This window comes from Streptopelia decaocto (assembly GCF_964273445.1).
Source record: "Streptopelia decaocto genome assembly, chromosome: 7".
Taxonomy (NCBI): Eukaryota; Metazoa; Chordata; class Aves; order Columbiformes; family Columbidae; genus Streptopelia; species Streptopelia decaocto.
The window spans coordinates 6434278-6460694 of NC_138661.1; the positions used below are offsets into that span (position 1 = coordinate 6434278).

The 26417-nt window shown below is 42.3% G+C and overlaps 1 protein-coding gene across 1 annotated transcript in view; it reads left to right on the forward strand.

The window, feature by feature from the left end:
• MNAT1 (MNAT1 component of CDK activating kinase) overlaps positions 1–26417 on the forward strand; it is a 132091-nt gene that overhangs the window by 22102 nt on the left and 83572 nt on the right. Inside the window, exons 2-3 of the mRNA XM_082059280.1 lie at positions 16698–16850; positions 18518–18591. Of these exons, the coding sequence (XP_081915406.1) occupies positions 16698–16850; positions 18518–18591 (227 nt within the window). The remainder of the gene's footprint in view (positions 1–16697; positions 16851–18517; positions 18592–26417) is intronic.

Consider the following 26417-nt stretch of genomic DNA (forward strand, 5'->3'; position numbering starts at 1 on the left):
GAATTAATTGAGACATTAATTTCTGATGACCCCATCAACCCTCGTTGGCAAATGCCATAGGGTAGGGTGATGGTTCCAGTTTTGGGGCTGACATCCCCCTGCCCCAGTTAACCAGATGGGAATGGTTGGGCAGCAGGTAATAATTGTGCTTCACCAGTACAAAGGTGTGTTGTTTCTGTGTTGGGTTAACTTTCTACGTTGGGTTCAGGTCATGCTGCAGTGGGTGTCACCAAACTTGTTTTACAGGGTTTTGCAGAGAAAACACCCACTGTCGTGTTTTCTGCCCTAGGTAGGCTGATAGGCTGTAAATGCAAAAAGCTGTTTGTAGTTGCTTTTCAGATATTTCTGTTGCACAATGGCACCATCAGTCATGAACCGCAGCCTGTGCTGGTTACAGGATTCTTTTCAGGTTTAATTGTTGAGTGCGTGATAGCTGCAACAAGCAGGGTGCAATCTTCAGTATCTACAACCAGTCCATCTCTTCCTTGTCTTTGTATCTCCTTTTTTTTTTTTTTTTGGCTAGTAAACTTAGCTTATGTCCTTTGTGGAAGTAGGTAAGGTGATCACTTTTCTGTAGCATTGTCATGTTTCTTGGAGAAATGGCTGGTAAACAGTAGAACAACTTAGACCTCCATCCAGAATGTTGCATATGGTTTCAGGGTGTGGAAGCAGCTTGGATTGCCCTTGAGGTAAAAGTTGTGAAGTTGAAGAAGTGCCTTAAGTTCATGAGGAGGTGAGGGCTTTAAGAGAACTTAGTAAAATTGTGTTATAAATCGCAGGAATGTGGATTTAAATGAAGTAGGCTGCTTTCAAATCTGAAAAATTGCAGTTTCACACAACACTTCTGAAAACTGGTCCCCAAGCCCTGCTGGAAGGAGTTTTGTTTGCCCAGGTCGTCCCTGTTGGACATCAAGGACAGATTGTGCATTAAGCTTGCAGGATTGAGCCCAATAACTCATACCAATATGTAGTTCCATCAAATGGTGAGAGTAGATAATTGACAGTCTGGGATCTCCGTAGAGATTCATTTTTCAGCAGAGAAAATTTAATCTTTTGCACATATGCAGTTTGCTTTGGCCAAGAAAGCTAAAGGTGCTCAGTGTTAAATGGGCACCTGTGAAATGTCAGCAATTGGAGGCGTCTCTGTTTTCTGAAGAACTGATCCTTGGCTTTTTTGGGTTTCTTTAACGTGTCCCTCAATCTGTTGGTCATCTTGGAATTCACTTTCTTGGAGGGTCTGCACAATCAAAAATTCACTTAACAAATGGATATTTTGATTTTGGGGGGCTGAAGAAGAAATCCTGTCATTGTCATCCATAAGCTTATTAGAATGAGGCTAGGAGCATACACCAAGGATAAAATTCTGTGTTCAAAGGCTTTCAGGCTTCCTATAAATATGCACTCAAGGGTGTATTCTTCTGATTTGTTTTAATTTGGCTGCTTTTGTGGCACAAGATAATATCAAGCATTTATTGTGTGTGATTTATATGCATAAGGAAAACACTTTTCACTGTTTCCCAGACCAGGAACAATGTTCTTTACACGTGGCTTTAATATAGCTGTTGTGAGCCTAAATAAATGCTGCTTTTGAATATGCACACAGATCCTGTATAATTATGGAGCAGTGTGGTGTTTATGAGAGAACCTGCAGCATTGTCAAATGCTTCTCAGCTGATGTTTGGAGAAAACAGATAAGCTCGAGTATTGTCTGGAACTGATCATCTGAATCTTGGGCCAGATCTCCATTTCCTTACTGGTTTTCAATGGTTCTTAATCAGTGGGACTAGTGGGTTTTGGTGCCACACAGTGTGAGGCCGTGGCCATGGGTAGAGGTGGGTTTTTGGTTGTCTGGAGTAGTGAATGGAAATTCTGAGAACTTTTTTGTCAGTTAACATAATGCAGAGATAGAAATGAGCAAAAATATTTGCAAAACGAGTAAGTTGGACCGGTTTTGCCGAGGGTGGCAGGTGGGGTTTATGCTAAAACAGGCCTTCAAAAATCCGTTTTCCAAGCTATTTCCTCACACAAATAATGAGCCACACACAAATGCCTGACAGATCTGTGCTCGGAGTTTGGTGTTTATGCGTGGGAGGAACCTCACATAATGAAGAACAGATTTGTGGAGGTTTATCTGACTCTGAATTATTTGACAACGGTTTGATCGTGATCAGCTTCCCAACGCGGGGAGGCTGCTGTGGGTCCCCCTGCCCGTGTCCTCTGCCGCCTCTTGTCCCTGTTCTGTGTTTACTGCAGAGTAACTACCCTGGGTGTTCTGTTTTCTATGGTTAGTGGTGTAATGAGCACTGATATAAGTACAAACAACATAACATGTTTTGCTAAAATATTTATTTTGCTTTTGTCTTTTTGCTCCTCCATTAATGCATGTTGTCTCGCTTCTTGCTCCCACATTGTAGAACCAATTCTTACCATTTCTCCTCCTAACAAATACAAAGAGAACGAATATGCATCGCGAATTTCCATTGTGATCAAATTGTTCGAAGTGTGCCGCAACTTTGGGAGAACACTTTGTGTTTCCTCTTTGGTAACAACCTGTGAAGGCACCTCCAACTTCACTGAAATAAAGCTGGGGTTTTGTTCCTTACAATGTGTAGGGAATGGTCAAGATGCCAGCATAGCTAATGAAGGGCTGACATGTGTCCTCCTTATTTTTAACACCTAAGAGAAGTTGTGTTGAATGTGACCTTAAGTTTTGCCTTCAAAAAGTTTACGTGATGTCCACCAACTGCTTTAATGTACTGAAACAGCAATTGCTGTTTATTTTTAAGCATTTTTTAAATTATTAAATTTACAAAGCAAAAGTTTTAAGTAGGTCAGGATCTCTGCCACCCTTAACAAGGAAATTGCAATTTGACCTGTTCAATGACCAACATGGGATAGGGGGAGGAGGTTTTGGTGTGTTTTTCCTTTCTTTTTTAATAAGTCAAAACGTATTTGTTTCTGAGGTTGTTTCACTAGCGACGTGTTGTATATTGTAGGGTATTTCAAGACGTCTGAGATATTTATCAAGCTGTGTCCCACCAAGAATGTAATTTTAAGGTCTCCACTGTTTATTAAGCACAGTCTATATTTTATCTCATGCTGGGAAAAGATGTGATAATGGTTGTTTAGGGATTATGTGAAAATGGAGTGAGGAATGACCCTTAAAAATGGGTAGGAAGTGAGAGATTCCCAAATGAGACTTGGGAGGTGGAGAAAATGTTTGACTTGCTACTGTTGGGATTTTTCTAAAGAATATCTCCCTTGCACTTATCCTGGTGAAATAAAGAAGCTTTTTCAAGAAAATGCAATAAAATCTGCTGGCTTACAGAAACTAAAACTAAACCTGTAACTCTAGGAACTTGCCTTTCTTAGTGCTGCCGTTTCAGCGTGAGAAGGTGCCTGTGATGCTAAAGATCATCAGCGGATCAAAAGTGCCAGCTCTGGGAAGTGATACGGCACAAATGAGCTTATTTTAGGTACGAGGACAGCATGCACGCTCCTCAACCAGTGATCCCCTGCAACAAGAGATGCCTCACTTGGGTTTGGGTTCATTCTTTACTTCTCTTTTAACGTTTTTAGCTTACAAAACAAACTAAACTTGTCAAATGTTCAGGGCAGATGTTCAGCAGGTTCCTCTGGACAGTAACCTGTGGCAGGTGATGACCTGCGGCCCCTTGCGCCCCTGGTTTAATTATCAAACGTATTGGATGCCAAAGGTATATATTTTTCTACGTTTTAAAAAACGTAGAAACAGAAATACGTAAAGTTTTCACTCTTTGTAAGTGGATTTTCCCTTTTGCTCCCCCCTTCTTTTGCTCCCCCCTTCCCTTTTGTTTGTTTTTCTTTCTTCTGATGAGATTTACTGCAACTTAAGAATACTTTCGATTCTGCTCTGTAAGGTATTTGAGGGCTGTGTAGAGATCATTCTTCCTTCCCTGACGTCCAGCTATGCAAGTTCTAATAGTAAAGACAGCAGAGATTTAGCAAGTCACTCGAAAAGGTGCTTTAGAGCAGCAAATAAAGAATGCCCTAATCAGCTGAAATCCCAGTAGGAAATTGGGATGTGATATAAAATTTCCCACACTAGTCTTGGAAACTAGAGTGTACTCAACAGCAAAAATGCTATGGAGTCCTTAGTATTCAAAGGCTACTGGTGGTTTTGGTCTGGCTCCCTGCAAAGGCAGCAGTCTCGGGAAGAAGCTTTTTCCCTAAAGCTGCATCGGACTGATGAGATGGGCATGAGGATTTGTTGAGTCCTGACCACCACCTTTGCTGCACAGAAGTTCATCTAAACTTGTTTTACCTGTGAGCTAAGGCATAAGGTAGTATGTGTAACCTCATCTGGGTGTTCCTGCTCTGGCAGGGGGATTGCACTGGATGAGCTTTTGAGGTCCCTTCCAATCCCTGGCATTCTGTGATTCTCTGAAGGAGTACAGAAATCTACATCAACTACTATGGACTTTGTACAAGAAGATTTTTTACATTCTGGTGGTAGAATATATATCCATATTATATTATATGTGCTATCTGAAATAAGACACGCTGAGAATATTTACTCTCTAGTTTTCTTGCTGCTGTATCAGCTGTTAAAGACAAGCAGAATGGTCTGTTTCCATAAGGTGATAAAATTGATCCAAGTGAATCAAGTTTGCATCTCTGGGACATGCACATACTATTTTATCTGGAATAAACCATAAATTAATTGGTTATTGGTAATATAAATATATGTAATTTATGAAAGACTGCTTTAGACAGATGGTTAGGAGTTATTTGTGTTCTAAGCAAAAGGAGCAGATGCTAGAACATCTGTGCCATGCATGTCATCCTTAAAAAAATATATATTCAGTATTCAAAGATGCACATAATATTTCAGTATCTTCACTAAAATTAGCTTTTCTCTTCTTTTTTTCTCAAGTTGTTGTCTTGAAGTTTCAGAATTTAGAGCATGTTGATAGGACCAGAGATAGGACCAGAAGCACCTTCTTGGTTATCAAATCCAGTTACCTGTTGAAGACAATCAGGTCATCAAATCCTCCTTGTGAGCTTATAAAACTTTGTTTTTAAACTAATTTTTGCCCTTTTACTTCTATTGGGTGTCATTCCAGACTCTCGCTATTGTGGCTGATGAGAACTGCAATTTCCAGTAAAAATTTTTACACTACTAGTTGGACCTATTTGTTTTAAGTAGCTTTTTCTCCCATTTCTCCCAATTGTCCCAGTGTTGAGATCATCCCAGTTGCCTTTTTCTGCATTTATAGGGTGAGTTCATCTGTCTTGAGTGTGAGTGATCACAACTGCACAAGTCATTTTGGGTAAATTCTCAAATCCTGCAGGTCATTTAATAGGTGTAGGGGTGTCTCTTCCTCTCCTTGGTGCTCTTTAAATGATGAGCTCCCAGTGACTTTGTGACTTGTTTCAAATGCATTAATGTTTTTCTTTCCAGTTGTGTTGCCTTCTGTTTCTGTTGTGAAAGAACTCGTCTGTAATCTTGCATGTTTTGTTAAAATATTCTGAAACAACATGACATTCCGAAATAAGACATGCTTTTTGGCTCCTTTATTTTTAGCAATTCTGAAAAAATACCTCTTATCGTCTGTGTGTTATCACACCCATTCTTGTGCTGTAACTGTGCGTCAACTCACCTTTCTAGAGGTGTGTTGATCAAGCAGCTTTGAGGGTACCCTGAAATAATGATGGGCGCTCTTTGGGTTGTGTTCTCTCTCCTTATACTTTTGGATCAAACTAAAATAGCTGAGTGTGCCATAAAAGTTTAGTAAGAGGGAAGCGAGGGACAAATTTTAATAAACAGCATTGGGTGCTGTTGAATTCAGAGCTTAGGAAGAGTGGAACAGCTTTTTACGCTGTCCTACCCAGTGGCTGTTCCTGCTAACTTAGTTCTGGGGTCCTGTTCAGACTGAAAGAACCGTTGTGGGGTCCCTGATGCCATGCTGAGCATCTCCCCAGGTTCGATTTACTGTGGTTACTTCCACTGGTGAGGAACCCTCTTCCAGGGTAAGTATTTCTCCTAGAGTTCAGTTCTCTTGCCTTAGATGTTATTATGCGGTTTGTAAAAAATGTGCTGGATGCTGGGGAGGGTCTTTTGTTGTCAGAGGTTCTGAGGGTGTGATCCTACATCAACCTAAGGTGTTCAGAGGTTGCCTGCCATGGTGCATCCTCTTCCCTGTTTCCAGCCCAGCTGTGCTGGTGCTCACGTCACAGGCTCTTGGGCAGTTGGGGTGTCACCTCCCTTTGTCAGAGCTCCCTCAGTGGCAGCACACAGCCAGAGCTGCCTGAATGGGAGTGTTTGGGGGATCACAGAATCACAGAATGTCAGGGACTGGAAAGGATTTTGAAAGCTCAGCCAGTCCAACCCCCCCGCCGGAGCAGGAACACCCAGATGAGGTTACACAGGAAGGTGTCCAGGCGGGTTGGAATGTCTGCAGCGAAGGAGACTCCACAAGCCCCCTGGGCAGCCTGGACCAGGCTCTGGCACCCTCACTGAGAAGAAGTTTCTTCTCAAGTTTAAATGAAACCTCCTGTGTTCCAGTTTGTACCCATTGCCCCTTGTCCTATCATTGGTTGTCACCCAGAAGAGCCTGGCTCCATCCTCATGACACTCACCCTTTACATATTTATAACCATTAATGAGGTCACCCCTCAGTCTCCTCCAAGCTCCAGAGCCCCAGCTCCCTCAGCCTTTCCTCACATGGGAGATGCTCCACTCCCTTCAGCATCTTTGTTGCCCTGCGCTGGACTCTCTCCAGCAGTTCCCTGTCCTGCTGGAACTGAGGGGCCCAGAACTGGACACAATATTCCGGGTGTGGTCTCACCAGGGCAGAGCAGAGGGGCAGGAGAACCTCTCTGACCTACTAACTACCCCTCTTATAACACACCCCAGGTACCATTGGCCTTCCTGGCCACAAGGGCCCAGTGCTGGCTCATGGTCATCCTGCTGTCCCCCAGGTCCCTTTCCCCTACACTGCTCTCTAATAGGTCATTCCCCAACTTATACTGGAACCTGGGGTTGTTCTTACCCAGATAAAAGACTCTACACTTGCCCTTGTTATGTTTCATTAAATTTTTCCCCGCCCAACTCTCCAGCCTGCCCAGGTCTCTGGATGGCAGCACAGCCTTCTGGCATGTCAGCCACTCCTCCCAGCTTGGTGTCATCAGCAAACTTGCTGACAGTGCACTCTATTCCCTCATCCAAGTCATCGATGAATATATCGAATAGTACTGGTGCCCGTACTGACCCTTGAGGGATGTCCTAAGCTGTCTGAAGGCTGCAACAAGTTTGGCTGCTGAACTTGTTGGGATCTGGAATTCACTTGAGGGTTCTCCTGTTTCCACTGGGAGAGCAGGTCTGCAAAGCTGTGTAGGTATGTGGTGGTGTTTTCACAAGTACTAAACACAGCCCTTGTTCTCTTCATGCTTCAGCTTCCCCAGTGAATGAGTCTTCAACATGTCTGGCTTTCAAGACTTTCACGATAGTGCTTGATTTGCCTGCTTTGCCTGGGATTTTTATATTTGACAACTTCAACTTTCTCACCCTGGTTGCTCATTCCTTCCTTCGCTTTGCCCATTGCTGTGTGCCGGTACAAGTGTTTGTGACCTGTGTGGTGAACCAAATGGGAGAGTTCATCTGCCTGGAAAATAACTCGGGAAACAGCCATGTGGCCACACAAATGGTTGTTTCTGGCCTGCGGGAGAGGACAGTGTATGGTGGTGCTGAGGCAAATTACAGCAGCTTCTTTGGCATTGGTGCTGGCTTAACATATAGAAATAGAATTTTGGGTTTCCTGGGCTGCATATTTAAACACCAGGTTGTTCAGACTTTTGCTGTTCGTGAGAATGGGACTTGGTGTCTTAACCTTTGAGTCTAATCACTCGTTTATGACAAGTTACAAAGAAACAGTTGACTTTCTTGTATCATAAAACACGATTTATGCAGGAACTCCTATGTAGCATTTTGTTCTTTCAGTCTTTTCGAACCAAGGAAGCTTAACGGTAGAGAAAACGGTGCTTCACCACACATTGCTGTTTGAGCACTGATAGTGTTTTCTAAGCTATCCAGAACATGGACAATGTAATTATTGCTCCAGCAGACTTTTTTCTTTTAGCTGTTTTTAAGTGTGTGCACATACACCCACGCTGTCTTTCTCTATTTGAATAGCATAAGAAACTGGACTGTGTACATTTCATGCTTCAAGTGAAATACAAACCTGTGCTCTTGGCAGAAGTTTGGCTTGGTTCCTCCCAAAAGCTGGGAGAGACGAGCCAACGCATGCAGGTCATTTGACAGGTACGTTTCCAAGGCATCAGTAAAGGTTTTGATTTGAGAGAGTTTTAAACGCTTGTGTGTTTCCCATTGAGACCCCAAAACACTGTCGGTTTTAAGGAAAACCTTGATCAGATGCCTGGTTCTTTTACACATGGGTGTCTTATCAACTTTATCATCTTACTTTCAGAGACTAGACATGAAATATAGGAGTGTCTTGTGACAAGCCCTCAGTAACGTGGTCAGAATATCCCATCATGCCACAATACCTTTTCAATATTTTTTTTCTATTTTGCCATGTAGCTGTATTTCCTTGTCTTGCTTCCACATGCTATTGTTGCACTGTAAAACGCATTGAAAATACAGAACAGAAGGTACAAGCTTTGGTTTGGGTCAAGTAAAAAATTTGTCCTGGCTATTTTGGGTCCACAAAGCGTTTATTTTCTTTTGTCTGCATTGTTGTTGTTGTTTGTTTTTTTTGTGTGTGTTTTCTTTTCTCCAGTGTGATTTCTGGTCTGTGCAGGTGTTTTGTAAGACTGAGGAAGTGAATGCTTAAAATATTTGAGTTAGTAAGATCTGTCAGCTCTGGGGGCAGTTCAGCCCCCGCTGTAGAAGTTTCTCCTCATATTCAGATGGAACCTCCTGTGTTTCAGTCTGTGCCTGTTGCCCCTCATCCTGTCAGTGGGCACAGCTGAAAGGAGTCTGGTCCATCCTCTTGACACCCACCCTTGAGATATTGATAAACATTGAGATCCCCTCTCAGCTTCTCTTCTCCAGGCTGAACAGCCCCAGCTCTCTGTCTCTCCTCAGAAGGAAGGTGCTTCAGACCCCTAATGATCTTTGTAGCCCACTGCTGGACTCCCTCCAGTAATTTCTTGTCCTTCTTAAACTGGGGAGCCCAGAACTGGATGCAGTTCTCCAGATGCAGCCTCACCAGGGCAGAGCAGAAGAAGAGGAACAACCTCCCTCGGCCTGCTGGTCACACTCTTCTTAATGCACCCCAGGTACCATTTGCCTTCTTGGCCACAAGCGCACAATGTCGACTCATGGTCAACCTGTTGTCCACCAGGACTCCCAAGTCCTTCCCTGCAGAGCTGCTTTCCAGCAGGTCTGCCCCTAACCTGTACTGGTACCTGGGGTTGTTCCTCCAGGTGCAGGACCCTTCACTTGCCTTTGTTGAATTTCTTTATGTTCTTCTCTGCCGAGTCCTCCAGCCTGTCCAGGTCTCACTGAATGGCAGCACAGCCTTCTGCTGTATCAACCACTCCTCCCAGTTTCATATCATACCTCCCATTCTGTATAATTCATATCACGGCAAAGGACTTTCTCATGGGGTAACAAGACCTTCTCACTCTCTACAACTACCTGCAAAGAGGTTGTAGAATGGAGGGTGTTGGTCTGTTCCCCCAAGTAGCAAGTGACAGGATGAGAGGAAATGGCCTCAAGTTGCACCAGGGGAGGTTCAGACTGGATATTAGGAAAAAGTTCTTTATGGAAAGAGTTGTCAGGCTTTGGAATAGGCTGCCCAGGGCAGTGGTGGAGTCACCATCCCTGGAGGGGTTTGAAAGACGCAGAGATGAGGCTCTTAGGGACATGGTTTAGTGCTAGATTTAGGTTAAGTTATGGTTTGACTCGATCTTGAGGGTCTCTTCCAACCAAAATGATTCTGTGTTTTGAAATGGATACAGAAGGAGAAGGGAGCAATGGGTCTTGTACCGAGTTTGGTGTGAGATCTGAAATCTGTTAACAGTAAGTATGTTTGTCTTGTGAGACAACAGGCAGTGTTGAGCTGGATCATGTCTAAAAAAACGTGCACTTTCTGCACTTTATCCAGACATGGAAAGTTTTTGTAATTGTATCTTAAGTTCAGGTGTGCTGTGGGCAGCTACTAATCCCCATAGTTACCCAATTTGGTGTTTGTTGAGAACCCTGAAAACTTGCAAGGCTTCTTATTCAAAGAGAATAAAGCATAATAAAAAGGTTATTGACATAGCTGAATTATTATTTTAGTGCATGTGTTTGCCCAGTAGACTGTAATGGATTTGAAGTAGTTGTTCTGGTACACTGGGTAAATTCTGGGTCAATTTTGGTATGCTTAGTCGTTGTGAAAGCACTTTATTTCTCAATGCCACACAGCTGCTCTTGAAGTGTCAAGAATTGGCTTGTCAAGTGTTGGCATGTTGTTTGACCAAATTGACATAATTGTACTGTAAGACATGTTTTTTGGGATTATGTGCTTAATTGACTAGGCAGCAGTATCTCATAAAGAACCACTTTTATTTAAATACCTGTAGAAATATATTTATCTATACTGTCCAGAGTTAATACTATAAAAGGCTCTTTTTTGGTGGTTGTTGTTCTAGGAAAAAATAAAAGGCTCCTCTATACTGGATAAATTTGAGTTAAGTTTCAGCTTGCTGCAAACTCTTGTCAGGTCCAAGCCACTTGAAATGGTTTTGTAATGGAGATGTTGAAACACAATGGGTGGTGGAAATGTTTCTGTTTCTTATTAATCGACTCAGTATGTCTTTTTTTCCTTAAAATGCCAGTCATTCAAGGCTGTAGTTCAACCACTACCTGCTCTGCTTTTTTTCTGATGAGTGCAGTTGAGATGAACTGCTCTGTGTATCGGGGTATGTTTATGGGTATTTGGAAAAAAAGGGTTAATTGTGGCTGAGCGTCTCCTACATTTTTGAGATGTCTGGGCTCATTTAACCTTCTCCTTTCTGCACCATGGAGCAGAACTCATCTAACAGGACAAAAATGAACCAAAGTGTGTGTGCTCATCCTTTTCCCAAAAGACATAAGTCATTTCAAAGGAGGATTGTATGCTCAGCAGCTTGGCAGATGATGCTGAGAATTGACATAATACAGATATAGGCAGAGTATTGGAGTCTTGTTTTTTGGTTTTGTTGTTTACAGGAGGGGTTAAGATCAGCTCTCCGGAGTCTCAATACTTTGGAGGAAGAAAATGTTAGTGAAGTAATCTCGGAGATTTCGTTTTGCAGCACATGTTGCTGTGGGCTGAACAGAGGGGAGCTGCAGACAACTGAAGATAACTTATCAACAGTGTTTAAAAACCAAAAAATATCATCTGTTGATTGGTAGTTGTGATTTCTGTCTGAAACCCGAGATACATCTTATTGCCATAATGAGCGGTAATCTCTCCATGGTTTGTGGGCTGCTGTGAGACCTGTTTATTTACTGCTTGAAGTCAAACGTATTGTGGGTGTTTCGTCCAAATAAGGTTTTGAGAGCATTCTGAAGTTGTCTCCTTACACAGTGAGAATAGCAAATCCCCATTGCTGGGACTTCACAGAGTCTGAATGGAGGGGAGAGGGAAAGAGCATTTGGGATCATTTCCTTCCAGCTCCCTCCCGTATTTGGCGGACAGGGAAGAGATGGCCCAGAACACACAGGCAGCTGCTTCTGCGTGTACTTGAATGAGGATTTCTGAATTCCTGAAGCTGAAGTGCAACAAGGAAAAGACTTATTTTTGTCTCAACCTCCCTACTCATCTGGGAGCTACTGATCTCGTAAGCTCCTTTATTCTGAGGCTCTTGGTGTCATTGCATTCATGCTTTGTTCTCTTCCCTCAGTTTTTGATCCCTAACCTGTAGTATGGGAAAAAATTGCTTTTGCTCAGTTCCCTTAGCTTTTTGGATCACATAAATCGTCGCTGCTGCAGGTTCGAGGGAGAACTTTCCTTCCAAACTGTGCCTATTAGTCCAGCAGCCTGGAAGATAAACCTACAATGGTCAACTGCAAAGGGGAGACGGACCCTGGGCTGTGTAGCAGAAACCAATGTGGGTTATGAGGACTCGCTGTGTGTACAGAAGGTTGTGAAATAAACAGGTTTGACAGCAGCTCATTCCAAATTAGCTTGTTTTTGTCTCAGTTCAAGAATCTCTGTACAAGAACACAAAATTGTCTAACCCAAGCTAAGCAAAAAACCCTGTGAATGCTTCTAGAAGCAACTTTTATTTAAAAATCTAGCTATCTTTCTGTGAGCTTTCTCATGTGTGTGTTTTCATGGGTTTTTAATGTTCCCTCTCCATAAATCACGAGTCATTCCATTTCTGTAAGTAAATATCTCTCTGACATCAGAATTGAGGAACAAGTGAAAACACATCTTTTTTTTGCTCATTCTTCCCCCTCCATTTGTTTGCGATTCAGGTCTTGGCTATATGTTGAGGGCTGTATTTATAATCTAAACTGTTTTTTTCCATAGTAGGGAGGATAATTTGTTAGGCATGTAATTTATATAGGAGAAACACCTTGGTTATAAAAGCTGAAGAAGAGGAGCTGAGAGATTCTAAAAATTTGATACTGTTTAATAAGTATATCTACTAAAAATAGCCATTCTAAAGAAGGGTAGTAACTCACTCTGTAGTATTCCTAATCACCAGTAAAAGCTACAAAGATGTTTTTATTTTCTGAACTGATTAATGGCCATATATCTCAAGTCCTGCAAATTTTTGCTGTGCTCGGCAGAATCTAAAATATTAAAAGAAATAATATCTTGTACTCCCGCTTGTGAAAATAGATCTTTATTCTGTTTCGTTTGCTCTCTTGCCAGCCAAGCTAGAAAAGTTAGCAGCACCATCAGACTATGGTAACGTCATGAGCCATTTCCATCCGTTCCCTGTCCATGGGCGTTGATTCCTTATCTGCTGTCATCTCTCCATGAAGTGCATGTGTGGGGAATGCAGGACTGGGCACAAATCTTGTACCCTTTGAAGGCACTTTGTCCAAAACAAACAGTTCCAGTAAGTGTAATTTAGTAGATAAGTATCTAACAGTCTTCTGGAGAGGAACCTCTGCTTGTTTTCTGCATCATACCAAAAGCATTTTTAGTGTGAACCTGATCCTGAAGTCCTTGAACACTGACATAAGGTCACACAGTGCTATTTGTGTATTGATAGTGCCAAGCTGTCTAGATGCTTTATTATTTGCTTTCCTCAAAAATGTAGCATTTTTCTAGACTGCTTAGAGACTGAGCCACTTGTTTAATATTTCATGGGAATGGAAGAGAAGAACAAGACAGATCAAACCAGTGCCCATGGCAATGAAAATGAGCATACTGCGGTTTATTATCCTTGTGTAGAAGACCAGGAGACGTTGTTATTCCTGGAGGTGTTGTGATTGCTTTCATTGGTGGCATTACTAATAGTCTTCCCCTGTTGTCTGTGCATATGTAGCTCCCTGGGTGTTTTCTATTGATATCTTCATCTGCATTACCTATTTCCAGGAGACAAACTTAAATCCAAAAGGTAATGAAAGATTTTAGTGACTGTGTGAAATGTAATACGGGTCACAGAGGCTGTACAACCTCACTGTGAAGAGGAGAATCGGCAGTATCACATCCTGAGTGTGTTTGGACCTCACGTGAAGCTGTTGTCTTCAGATACATTCAATTTTGAACAGAAGTATAGACCTGACTTAAGCATGAACATCTGTCATTGTTAGTTTATGTAGGTAGCATGTATGCATATATAATATATATATGCATATTAAAAATGGCTGATTTAAGGGTCCTACTTGAAGAAAATCTGTGGCCACCTGTTTTGGCCATGATTTTCAGGGGAGTTAAGCAGGTGTTTCGGTGCTTTGCTTCTTTGGGGAGAGCTATGTATGATGTGTTGGCCAATTAAAAATGCACTGAGTGATATCCTGCTTCTGTAGTCTGCCTGTCCTTATGCTAAGACAAGTGCAGAAGTGTTGGACTTGCCAAGAAATGGAAGGAACACCTGAACTGGTGTGGTCTGTGTCCATGGGGGAGCTCTGCAGTGCCAGCCGTGTGTTGGGGTGTCCCCCTGTGCTGCCCGGGATGTCTGATGGCTGCATGGGTTGGGTACCTTTGGTGAAATCATATGAATAGTTGCATTTATTAAAGAGAAAAAATCATGCTGTGTGTACAGTATGAGGTAAATTTTTTTCAACTCATGTTTTGAAAGTGCAATTTCAAGCCATGAAATAAATTATTAAATCCATCTGAACTGAATCCTGCCTTCCTGGTGTTTACATACACTCTGACTTTGGTCTGCAGCAAAACCAAAAGAACTCATTTGGGAGGGATTTGGGGGATGGTTGTTTTTCTTCCTCAAGAATAAGGTGGAAATGTGTGACCGAACATGTTTGCCATCGCTGGGAAAGCAGCTGCGTTTTTGGGGCGGCAAGAATGACAGACCTGCTAGGAAGTAAGCTCGGGATCTAACTCTGTGTGTTCCGTCTGTCCGGAGCTGGAGGGGAGGCAGGATTTGGGCAGAGCCCAGGTCTACCCTTCACTTGCCCCATATAACCCCTTCTGAATTCAGAAGGAATCATCTCTGAATAAATACAAGGGTGGATGTGCATGCGGGAGTAAGACTGTGATCAACTGATGTAGGATCCCCATAGTGAGGCGTTGACTCATTTTTTTGGTATAGAAAGCTATTTTCCAGCATCAGAAACACTGGTGCCGGTTTGGGAAGGCACTGAAAACACTTGTACCAAGTGCTTTTCCAAGGAGGGATTTTTTTAATATAGTCAAATCCTGTGTGAACTTGAAATGTCTTTGATTTAGGGAAGGGATATGGGGGGGGCGGAGACATGAGGTAGTTTCAGGTGCTGCTGCCTGTGCGTAATATTTTGCACATGGGGACCCTGTTTTGTTGGTCCTTAGGCAATTCCATGATAAAACAAAATGATACAAACACCTGCACTTGGAGCCACCTGCCGAGTTCTGCAGCTTCACACTCCCTTTTCTGTAACTTTAAAATAGGAAGGAGGGTTATTGGTTGTTTTTTTCTGCTGTTTTGTTGTTTGTTTTCTGCTCTTTAGTTGCGTGTTGAGAGAGACTTATAAATAGCACGAGCTGCTAAAATGAAGGAGACAGTGAATCTGTCCTTCTGTCCCCGGCTGTTGCTGCACAGACAGGTTGGAGAGGAAGGAGAAAACCCTTTCCCTGCTTTTCCTTCTCTCTTGCAGTTAGTGTTGCTTCTCCCATGCTGATGAGCTAAATTCTTTTCATAAAGAAGCACACTTCTTGAGTTGATATCCCAATAACTTTGGAATTTAAGGCCTAGTGTGCTAAAAAGTTTGATCTTTCCCTTCTCAGATAAATTGTCCTTACATGTGCTTGGTTTTTTAACTACTGGAGTTCTGGAGCAGGAAAACGTCCAAATAAATTCAAGGTTTCCTCTTGAACATTGGCAGCTGCTGTGCAAGATGCATTTTGAAACTGTAGTTTTACTTATTTTTTTTTTTTTAAAAAAAACAAACTTTTTTTTTTTTTTAATTGTAAGATACAATTGCATTTGTTTTTCACCTTCTAATCTAGAAAACAGCAGCTGGGTTTAACTGGTTGGCTCCAGCTATAGCTCTGCCTCTGCGAGCACTGGAACCAGTTCAGTTGGGGATAGGTCAGCAGGGTGAAGGTTTTGTTGAAGATCCTTCGTCACCATGTCGGTGTTGTTTCTCTTAACTTGTTTAACTTCAGTGCTGGGTTTGTGAAGGTACAATACAGCTTAGCCCTCCACCAACTGTTTTGGCCTCAGGATCCCAAAGCTATAAATAGACACCCTCTTGCCTCCCAGCAGTAGGAAATGACTGCAGCAGGTGTTGTCCTCTGCTAGAAGTTTGCACATGATTAGTATCCAAGACCTTTTTTTAAAATGGGCTTTCTTGTTGTGAGCTCTTCCTTTATCAGCTGCCAACTTGACTGGTCAGCAAGTGTCTTGTTAAAATCTGAAATCTTCATTAAGACAAAAGAAGTAAAACCAGGAAGGTATTTTTGGTTTATTGCTGTGCGGCCTCTGTGTACAATATATTTTATGTGCAATTTAAAAAGTATTAACAGAAGGCACTGGAGAGCTGCGTAACGCTAGTCACTGGTTAAAATGGTATTTTTATTCTTTTAGCTTTGTGGGGCTGGAGTTTAGCTTAGGTTTGGTATTGGTAGATGCTTGGAAGGCTCTGGGCAAGATTTGGTATCACTGCTTGCGCTGAATAGCACCTTGTGCTGTGGATGGCATCGTGAAAATAAACAGGGCTCTTTGTGCAGCAAGGCAGCGCTCACACATAAGGATATTGCAGTATGGTCCACGTGAAATGAGTTTAAAGGTGTCAATAAACAATCTTCCCCTTGACACAAACCCCATCATTGTGTTTGGATTAACTTTGTCTCAGCAAAGAGGCCGAGTTGTTTGGGTAGGGAGGATAAATGTATTTGTGCTGCTGAGATGGTTTCCTCTCAGCCGGGGTGGAGAGCCCTTGTCTCCCCACCGCTGTAGCGTGTTGAAGAAACAGTGAAATCAAGGGGAGATAAGCTGTGTATTTATAGTGCGTGCGTAAACAATAAAAAGGGGGGACAATCCTGTGTTTCAGTTGCTGTTTAACATCTTTCTGCCCCTTTTTCCTCCCTTCGTTTCTCCCGTAGATGCGAGAGCTGCGTGGATCTGCTGTTCGTGCGGGGGGCTGGGAACTGCCACGAGTGCGACACCCCCCTGCGCAAGAGCAACTTCAGAGTGCAGCTCTTTGAGGACCCTGCTGTCGACAAGGAAGTGGAAATTCGGAAGAAAGTGCTGAAAATGTGAGTATTGCCGGTTAAAGAACAGGAGGTGGATGTATTTAATGGATTGCTGTTTTTAAAAATCTACTTATTCCTCTAGTAGTACAGAGGAGTTTGTTTTGTTTTTTTTTAAGTGACAACCCGTAAAACTTGACTCCATTTAACATGGAGAGATTTCAGAGAATCTGATTTTATGCAACAACTGAGGACTGAATGCTCAGCTTGGCCTTGAGGGATTTCTGCTTAGCTTTGGAAACTGTTGGATGTTTCTATGTGGCCTCCTTTGGCAAAGCCTTGCCCCTTAAATGGAGATGATTAGATATTGAGGACTACAGCCGCTTTCTCTTTGAGGGGGTAAACATGGGAGTGGGGCAAGAAACAGGACCTTGATTGTTTTGTTCCCTGGAGACCAGTTCTGAGAGTTGAAGGCCAGTTCCCTTCAAAATGCAAATGGACAAAAGAGCAGCTATGTTCACATTGTTTTCTACTTCACAGAGCAATTGTTAGTGGAAATGGTTCCTTATAAGTCTTGTGTTATTAGTCTGTCATGCAGATTTGAGAGCTCTTGAATTGAGATAAATGAGGTCTAAAATTGCATCTCACTCCTCGTGGCTGAGAAACAAGGTTTTATAAGAATGCCAGTGTTGGTAGAAGATGGTCTGGTGGAATGTAACAAACCTGGAGAGACCTATGTGTGCAAAAATGAAGGTGCAGGTCAATTGTAAGCTTGGCAGCCTTTATTTAAGACTCAGTACAACACTAAATTAATCATATGATATTGCTGAGATGCGGAGAAATTGTGTTGTTGAATACCAAGATGCTGATGTGGAAAGTAGTAATAATTTTGATGTTTATTATAAAGTCTGCTGAAGTTAACAAAAGTCAAACTGGAATGGAGTCAACTTAGTTGACTAAACGTGGAATGAAGTGTAGTTGGAACAGAAAACAAAATGCTGGGTCCACTTGCATTTGCCAGATCAGTTTTTAGTAGGCAGAGAAAATGTCCCCAAACTGGAACTTGACCCAAGTTCTTTGGATTAGATTTTTGTGCTCACGAATGTATCTTGGTCAGCAGAGCAGGCAGAATCTTAGCGTTGTATTTTCTTGGTAAGAAAGCCTGCATGTCCTGACTTTAAGGCTGTCCATGGTCTAGCCAGTTGTCCCTTCATCTTTTTACTTTTTCCAGTTATCAAGAGTTGGATAAATGAGTTCTGGAATGGCTCGTTGATGTGGAATAAGATAATTGCATAGAAATTTGTTTGCCGCTGATACATGGTTTCTGTTGTTGGCACAAAGCCAAACTCCCTTTTCTTCTACTTGTAGAAAAGCTTTTCTCTTGTGAGCACCCCTCTTGTCTCTGCCCTTGTTAACAGGTTTGTCGTGCTGAAGGGCTGGTTTGCAATTAGAATGTACTTGCCTCTGTGCTCCTGTTTACCTGTAACCCTGGGGAAGGAGTCAGCAAACAGTAGTCAAAGATCACACCCGTTTATGCCAGGCTGGCTCCTTTCCTTGGAAAAAAGCTCTTGTGTCTGCTTGTAAAGACTCTGTGCGTTGGTCGGTTGTGGGAGCCACAAAGCACATTGTTGATAAAACCAGGTCAGTCCTTAATACGCTTGCAGCAAGAGCCTGGTTGAATTGAAATTGCATCTTTGTGTGCTATATAAATACCCGTTTATCTTCTCTCAAAGATACAACAAAAGAGAGGACGACTTTCCCAGTTTAACTGAATATAATGATTTCCTGGAAGAAATAGAAGAAATTGGTAAGTCTTAATGTTTGCATTTTTGATGTGCTTGTGAGACCATAGGCTTTTATCTTCCGATTCAGCTGCCTATGAGAATGTCGAAGTTGAATTTCTGTAATAGGATTTATCATAGTATCAGATCTTTATCTAGTTACTTTTTTCTCTACGTTTTTAATCATATTTGCTGAACTGTAGGACATCATTAAGTAAAACATTTTATCTGCTGGAGAAAAACACATGATTCAAAGAGAAGGTAGTGCTTTATAGCTGGAAAAGAAAGGCTTGCAGGGGACTGTCGGTGCTGCACTGGGAAAGATTAAACAAAGAGAAGAGAAATTGAAATTTTCATTATTTGCCTCCATTAGCTTTATCTACCATGACAGAAGCCATATGGTGTCTTTCAGAATTTTTGCTTCTGCAAGTACAGTAGTTGAAGCTGCTTTGAAGCTAATGACCTTACATACCACTGTGGTAGTGTTTTATGTTGCTGTGCCGAAGGAGGTGGTTTAGGAACAGACGTTGGTTTCTTTCCCTTTCGATTAGTTGAAGCAGAACTTTGCCCTTTGAGGAAGGGACTATGTTATCAACAGAGTTTATTTTCTTCTTTGCTGGGGTGACTTGTGATTATGGCGGAGTGATGGATTTTGCTTAGAAAAACAAGGGTATGTTCAAAGGAGCGACTCCCAAACGCTTTGTTTCTTGGGTTTTATGAGCTTCTGAGGCTTTGCTTTTTTGTCCTGGAGGAGGAAGAGGTGGCTTAGAACACGCAGGAGGGGCAGTGAATGCGATTTGAAGGAAAATATGGAGATGCCGCTCCCTTTTGGTTTCTCAAAGGAGCCCTTGCTCCTCTTTTCACTGTGGTGTTTTGTAGAAATGTATCCAATACGCTTACCGCTGTGAGTAATATATCATGTTTTTGTTGGCATCAGAAGGCTGAGGCTGGAGAGCTGAATCGTGTGGCTGGGAAATACCAGGCACACTCGTACGGGTCCAAGTATCTGGAGGAGACGATGTGGGTGTAGTTCTGCTTGTATATTTTTTTGGATGGTGCGGGGGAAGGAGGGAATGAGTAGAAAGTGTGGTTGCATCTTAGCCAGAGGATCCTGCAAGAATCATGGAAATGAAACCTGCTTTTTATTTACGTAGCATTAGATACAGATTCCCCACTTACTGCTCTTGCAGGGGTTTTCAGCCTCTGCAGCAAGGGAGTTGAAGTTTTGCCTGAAATAGCCTAAACCTCATCAATTCGTATAGAATGTTATGATGCTCTGGCTCCCAGGATTAGGTTGTTAAATTTCCAATGGCTCCAGAGCCTGCACTGGTAATTTGGTTTAGAAGCAGCAGAAATCGTGGCTGGTCTTTGTAACCTTGTGAAGAGAATGAAATTTGTAATCGTGCTGGCTCTGCAAATGTACAAGGTAGAAGCTCAATAGATAGAGTTGTTAGGAGTGGGAGTCAGTTGCACAAAAGGGACACCTGAAGTACTAAAAGGAACAAGAAGTCTGAGTACCTGCTACTTTCTTGATGTAGCAGCCAGGGTGGTGAGAGGAACGGAGGGCAGTCAGAAGGCTCTTAATATTTGGTGTCGAAGGGGTCATTTATAGAATCACAGAATCATAGAATCATTTTGATTGGAAGAGACTCTTAAGATCATCAAGATCATCAAGTCCAACCATAACCTAAATGTAGCACTAAACCATGTCCCTAAGAACATGTCTCTGTGTCTTTTAAACAGCTCCAGGGATGGTGACTCCACCACTGCCCTGGGCAGCCTGTTCCAATGCCTGACAGCCCTTTCCGTGAAGAATTTTTTCCTAATATCCAATCTAAACCTCCCCTGGTGCAACTTGAGCCCATTTCCTCTCATCCTGTCACTTGCTACTTGGGAGAAGAGACCAACCCCCTCCATGCTACAACCTCCTTTCAGGTAGTTGTAGACAGCGATAAGGTCTCCCCTCAGCCTCCTGTTCTCCAGGCTAAATAACCCCAGCTCCCTCAGCCGCTCCCCGTCACACTTGTGCTCCAGACCCTTCACCAGCTTCGTTACCCTTCTCTGAACTCTTTCCAGCACCTCAAGGTCTTTTCCTGTAATGAGGGGCCCAAAACTGAACACAGTATTTGAGGTGGGGCCTTTAGGCAGATCCAGAAGGCAGAGGGCTGGTTTGATTCCAGACCACCACCTTGGGTGAGAATTCAAGCCCTGTTCTCCTTCCCCTGGTGACGAAGCTCATTGCACACACTTTGATCTCCCTGAGCCCTTCCCCACCTGCTCTCCTGGGCAGACTTCTGCTCCTGCCTGCTGTCTGGTACGTGGCGATGTTGAGTCGTACACAGCGGTTTTGCTGTGTGTGACGTGGCTGAACCACTTGTTAAAGGTGTCTTTTACTCCCTATGGTTACTTCACATTTTACTTCTTTTGTGGATGTGAATTCCCTGCTTGTGTTGACACCTGAGAAACTAGGCTGCCAGAAGGGAAAATAAGGGTGTAACTATGCAGAGCAAAGCTTTGCCTTGTGGAGCTGATGTACAGCAGGTTGGCAGTAGCTGTGGTGTTTGTTCCAGCTGCCAGGTGAGGAAGCTCAGGGCCAGAGAAGCAGATTTCCCCTTTTCCCCCTGCCCCAGATTTTCAGGTTTCCTTTGGAAGAGTTGAAGCAGAGACAAAACGTGACATCCTCTCTAAGTTTACTTCATGTGACCCTGGCACAGTTCTAATAGTTTTCCCAAATGTTTCAGGTAGGTCAGCTCCAGCATGTGCAGCAGTTGCACTGTCTTTCTCCATTGCTGTGATATATGACCTCACTTGAAACACATTTCCCCCCTCCGTATCAGGATTGTTCTACCTACAGGCTTTTTCTATTTAAAGAAAAGAGTTGGGTGGTACAGTGGAAGTGTGAGAGGGGAAGGTCAAACAAACATTAGGGTAGTCACCTCTTAAGATTTATATTATAAAAAGCACATTTTTGAAGTGGTTTAGAATGTAGCCACTAAAAAATGCTTTGGGCTAAAATGTGTTATACAAGGCTTTAAATAGAAACCACATTTTAAAGCAAGTTTTCTCCAGAAGAAAAATCACTTGGACAACTTGAGAACATTGTAAACGCAGTTTGTTATTAACGCCAGGAAGAAAAATAAAGGGAAAGGGTTAAAACTTGCCTTTGGGAAAGGTGTGGACAACATCTATCGGAATAAGTCAAGTCTATGCCCACACGATGAGTGGGGCAAGGTGGAACCTTAGAGTGTTGCTATAAGCTACTCTCTCTGGACATGAGGGAAACTTTGCTCTCTCTTTCTACAAGGATTTCTTCTTTCCCCAAGGTTTTCTTCTTCCCCAGTCAGTTTTGCAGCCGCCGGTGCGTGTTTTGCAGAGCAGGACTCTCCTCCTCGCCGGTGTGCATACACTGCCTGGCACCGTTCTCCTGACACCTGGGTGAGGCCTCCAGGCAATACCACAACACAGTCATTAATAGTAATTACTGCTTTTTACAAACATTCAGTACATTCAACTTGGAAGGAGGCTGCTGTATTTGTGCCCTTTGGATTTCTGTATCTCGTTACTCCTCTAAGGCTTTATGCAACACCAGCTGCCTGCTGACTTGTCTTGCCCATAATGTTTATTTCACAAGCCATCTTTGGGTAGGAAGCGTTTTGGTATCTGTGATCACTTGTGGATTGTGTTGTTTATTGTTTTGTGGGTTTTCTACCTCTGTGTGTGTGCACAAGGGTGGTATTTCTGGTCCTAACAATGGAAATAACCCAACTGGAAATTGGGCAGCTTTATCAAAGCTCCATTTCAGTCATCTCCTCCGAGCAAAGATTTTGGTACCGCGCTGTTCCAGCCATAATGATCTTTCTTAGACTGATGGAGCTGAGTTATTTCAATCACTTATTACTATGCTAAGGTATTTTTCAGGAAGATTATTGACCTGATAAAAGACAATTTAGGATAAACAGAAATAATTATTATTATACCAAATTACTATTACAATACCTAACTAGATTTTCCTGATTTAGCTGTGGGTTTTCTTTTGTTTCTGGTAATTATTGTGTTACAATCCCAGGAATGTTGGTTGAAGTGACCTGTTAAAATCTATTCCATCTTTTCTCTTAAAAGTGCAGGGATGAGGCATCGAAAGCACCAACAGAAAGTGCCACAGTAGCTTTGGACTCACTGACCATACTGAGGATGGGGTTGTATCGCCCTCCATAGTGCTCTGCCCAAAGCTCTTCTGCCATTCCTGGTCTCTAGCTGGCACTTTATGAAGATGATAATTAAGGAGTTGTTTGTAGTAGGGTGGGAGGAATATTGCTTATAACAAACTAATGCTACTAATTTTTAAACTTTCAGCTGGCTCATACCAGCAATGCGGATCAAACACTGTCGGCAGAGTAATTATCTGCTGTCTTGCCAGAGAGGGAATGTTGGATAGCAAATATTTTTACACGGTCTCTTAAGGCAGTAGGAGGAAAAGTCTCAGAAAATGTCCAGTGTCTCAGACTAAACCAGGGAGATTTTGATGGACTTAGTCCTGCAGTGGAATGCCGTTCATTCATACAGCTGTGTCTCTGGGCAAATTGTGCCATATAATTAACATTTTTGTCTTATTTTCATTTTTTGTTATAACTAGGAAAATATTTTTCCATTTGTTGTAGAATTGCATAATGAATGTTGTTGTTTTGAAAGCAGCGAAAGTCTCCCTGTAGAGGCTGAATTTCAGAAGTTGGGAGTTTTACCTAAATAGAATGAAACGCTTCAGAAAAGCACAATAGTCTTCCTGTTATACTTCAACAGATGTCTCAAGGCAAGTCATTTTATAAACCAACCAATGTGAGATGGATAAGTAGATAAATAATTGTTGCATACAAAACAGCTTCTGTTTCTTTTCCCTGAAGGGCTTCAGGCCTCTTCTATCGGCTTATGCTATATTTCAACATGAACAAAAATAAGTCTGGCTTCTCTTTGAAACCTTTTCAAGCTGGCCATCTGCTTTGCCACTCAGATTCAGATCTATACCAATATTTTTTCAGGGTAGATGTAGCATATGAGTTAGGTTTTTTTTAAAAAACTCTCATTCTTCTAATTTTATAGTTTCTTTTGTTGTATTTTTTATAAACTGAATACTTGAAAGAGTGGTATTTAAAATAAATTTCTGAAAAAAATCAAAGCAAACCAAATAAATTCTGTACAGTGCTATCTATGTACAAGGTAAGATGTTGAGTGTCGTTATGACTGTGTTCTTTGATTTAATACTTGTTGGTTTTTAAGTGCTACTGAACTTGTGGCATGGATAAGGGAGTAGAGAAAGGAATAATCTAATTTTTTAGGTGAGCTAGTGCCCCTTGCAAAATGGATTTGTCAGCTGTAATTGCAGGATACAATGGCAAGAATTTACTTCTCTGAATATTGATGAAAGGACATTTGAAACTCATGAAAAATACATTAGAAAATACATTGGAAGATGTTTAATCTGGCTGGTTGGCCACTGATAACTGTGCAATGTCGAAGAGCACAGGTCGCTTTGCTGCTGGAGTGTTTCCTGTAGGAGGGGAGATATTATTTTTAATTACTGGAGGACAACTGTCAATGCTGTTGCAACAAAACATAGCTCTTCAATATTGTGCATCTTGAAATGTGGACAACTTTAGTGTTGAGGAGCAGATGCTGAGGAATAAGATAATGTTGCTCTTCAATGACTGTGAATTACTATTCAGTGGGAGAAATCTGCTCTGGTCTTTGAGGTTGCTGGAAGTGCGAACCTTTCTGATTGCTGGTGTCCTACCATGTCCTCGAGTGATGGAGTAGAGCAGGATTGATGGAGCAGAATCAGTGTGGTACAAGCAGATCTGACCACTGAGAGGGTTTTACCTGTCGTTTGGTTCCAGCCACAGCAGGAAAACAGAAGGGGCAATAAACCGACATTCCCCTTGCAAGCAGAGCAGTGGGTGCTAAGGTGGCTGTGCAGGTGAATATTGAAGATATTTAAAATATTGATGCAAAAACACCTCTCTTATATGGAAATGTTACTTCCTATCAAGTAGCAAAATAAGCTTCCTTTTGTAAGCAGTCCTAAATAAAGGCAGGCATCTGCATGTCTAAAATTTGCCTGCTTTCCCCAGGGTGAGTTTTAAATATTATGGTTTTTGTTTTACAAACCAAGGTTATGACTACTTGAATCTATTAAAGATAACTGAGAAAGGAGGAGAAAAAAACCTTGAAAGTTTCAAGCAGCAATAGTTGCAAAACCTACATCATCAGCTTCTTGCTGGATTATTTTTAGAGAAATACCCAAGATGTTCAGGAGCCTAAAGGCGTTTGGCATCTCATCTTGCTCCTCTTGTTGCACCTGAAGGTGGCATCTGGGCATCCCGCTAGCACAGCATGTCTCATATGCTATTTCTTTCTTGTGTCGTCACTGAAGAGTTTAGAGAGCTGGTGTGTGGATTTAAGTTGTAGGAAGTGCTGACATTCCCATGCAGCTGCTGTCCCTGCAGAGCCCTGGTCTGAGTCTATGCCAGCATTTTCACATGACAATTCTTGGCCATAATACTCAAATATTAAGCTGCTTGTCAGCTGGAGGTCAAATCTCCATTAAAATACTCAAAATTTAGATTAAAATAATGTGTTTTACTAAGGAAATGTTGTTACAACAAGAAAGTGTATGTTTGTCAAAATATGAAATTGGAAAATGTGGTTAATGCCTTTCGGAGGGGAAAAAAAAACCCCAACATTTGAGATGGTTAATTTGCTTCCAAAAATCAAGGGGTTGAGCTTTGAATGGCCTGTTCGGGTTACAGCAGCACCCAGAGGTGCCACCTGAGATGAGAGGAAGACTATGGAGATAAGTGCTGCATATAGCTAAAGTATGGAGATACAGCAGGTGATGTATAGGAGGAAGGAAGCTTTATTTCCCTACTCCTGGTTCTTACAGGTGGGAAACCTCCAGTATAGAGGCCCAGAGATCTGCCCAGAACAGCAGCAAAGGTGGAAGTTGAACTCAGGTGTTGATTCCCAGTCAAATGCTTAAAACACAAAACCAGCCTGGATCTTGGATCACTTCTGAAGTGAGGGTGGTGGTGTGGGGGTAGAAGAGTTCAACAGATTTAGGAGCCATCTGGAATATTGTGTCCAGTTCTGGGCCCCTCAGTTCCAGAAGGACAGGGAACTACTGGAGAGAGTCCAGCACAGGGCAACGAAGATGATGCAGTGGAGCATCTCCCGTGTGAGGAAAGGCTGAGGGAGCTGGGGCTCTTTAGCGTGGAGGAGACTGAGGGGTGACCTTATTAATGTTTACAAATATTTAAAGGGTGAGTGTCAGGAGGTTGGAGCCAGGCTCTTCTCGGTGACAACCAATGATAGGACAAGAGGTGATGGGTTCAAACTGGAACACAAGAGGTTCCACTTAAATTTGAAAAGAAACTTCTTCTCAGTAAGGGTAACAGACACTGGAACAGGCTGCCCAGGGTGGGTTGTGGAGTCTCCTTCTCTGGAGACATTCACACCTGCCTGGACACCTTCCTGTGTAACCTTATCTGGGTGTTCCTGCTCCAGCGGGGGAATTGGACAGGATCATCTTTTGAGGTCCCTTCCAATCCCTGACAATCTGTGATTCTGTGATTCTGCCAGTCCTTTTGATATTGGCCTTTATTTGGAAAATAGGGGAAACAATAAATACAGCTCTTTTTGTTGTTTGTTTTTTTTTTTTTTTTTTTTTTTTTGCTTAAGGTTAGGAATTTCTTCAGCTGTATCTCGCCTGGCCCTTTTTATTGCAGTTCAAGGAAAGACTGAATACTTTTGCTAGGGGTAAGATGATGTAGTGATTCAGTGCTCCTGGAAAGACAGCATTCCC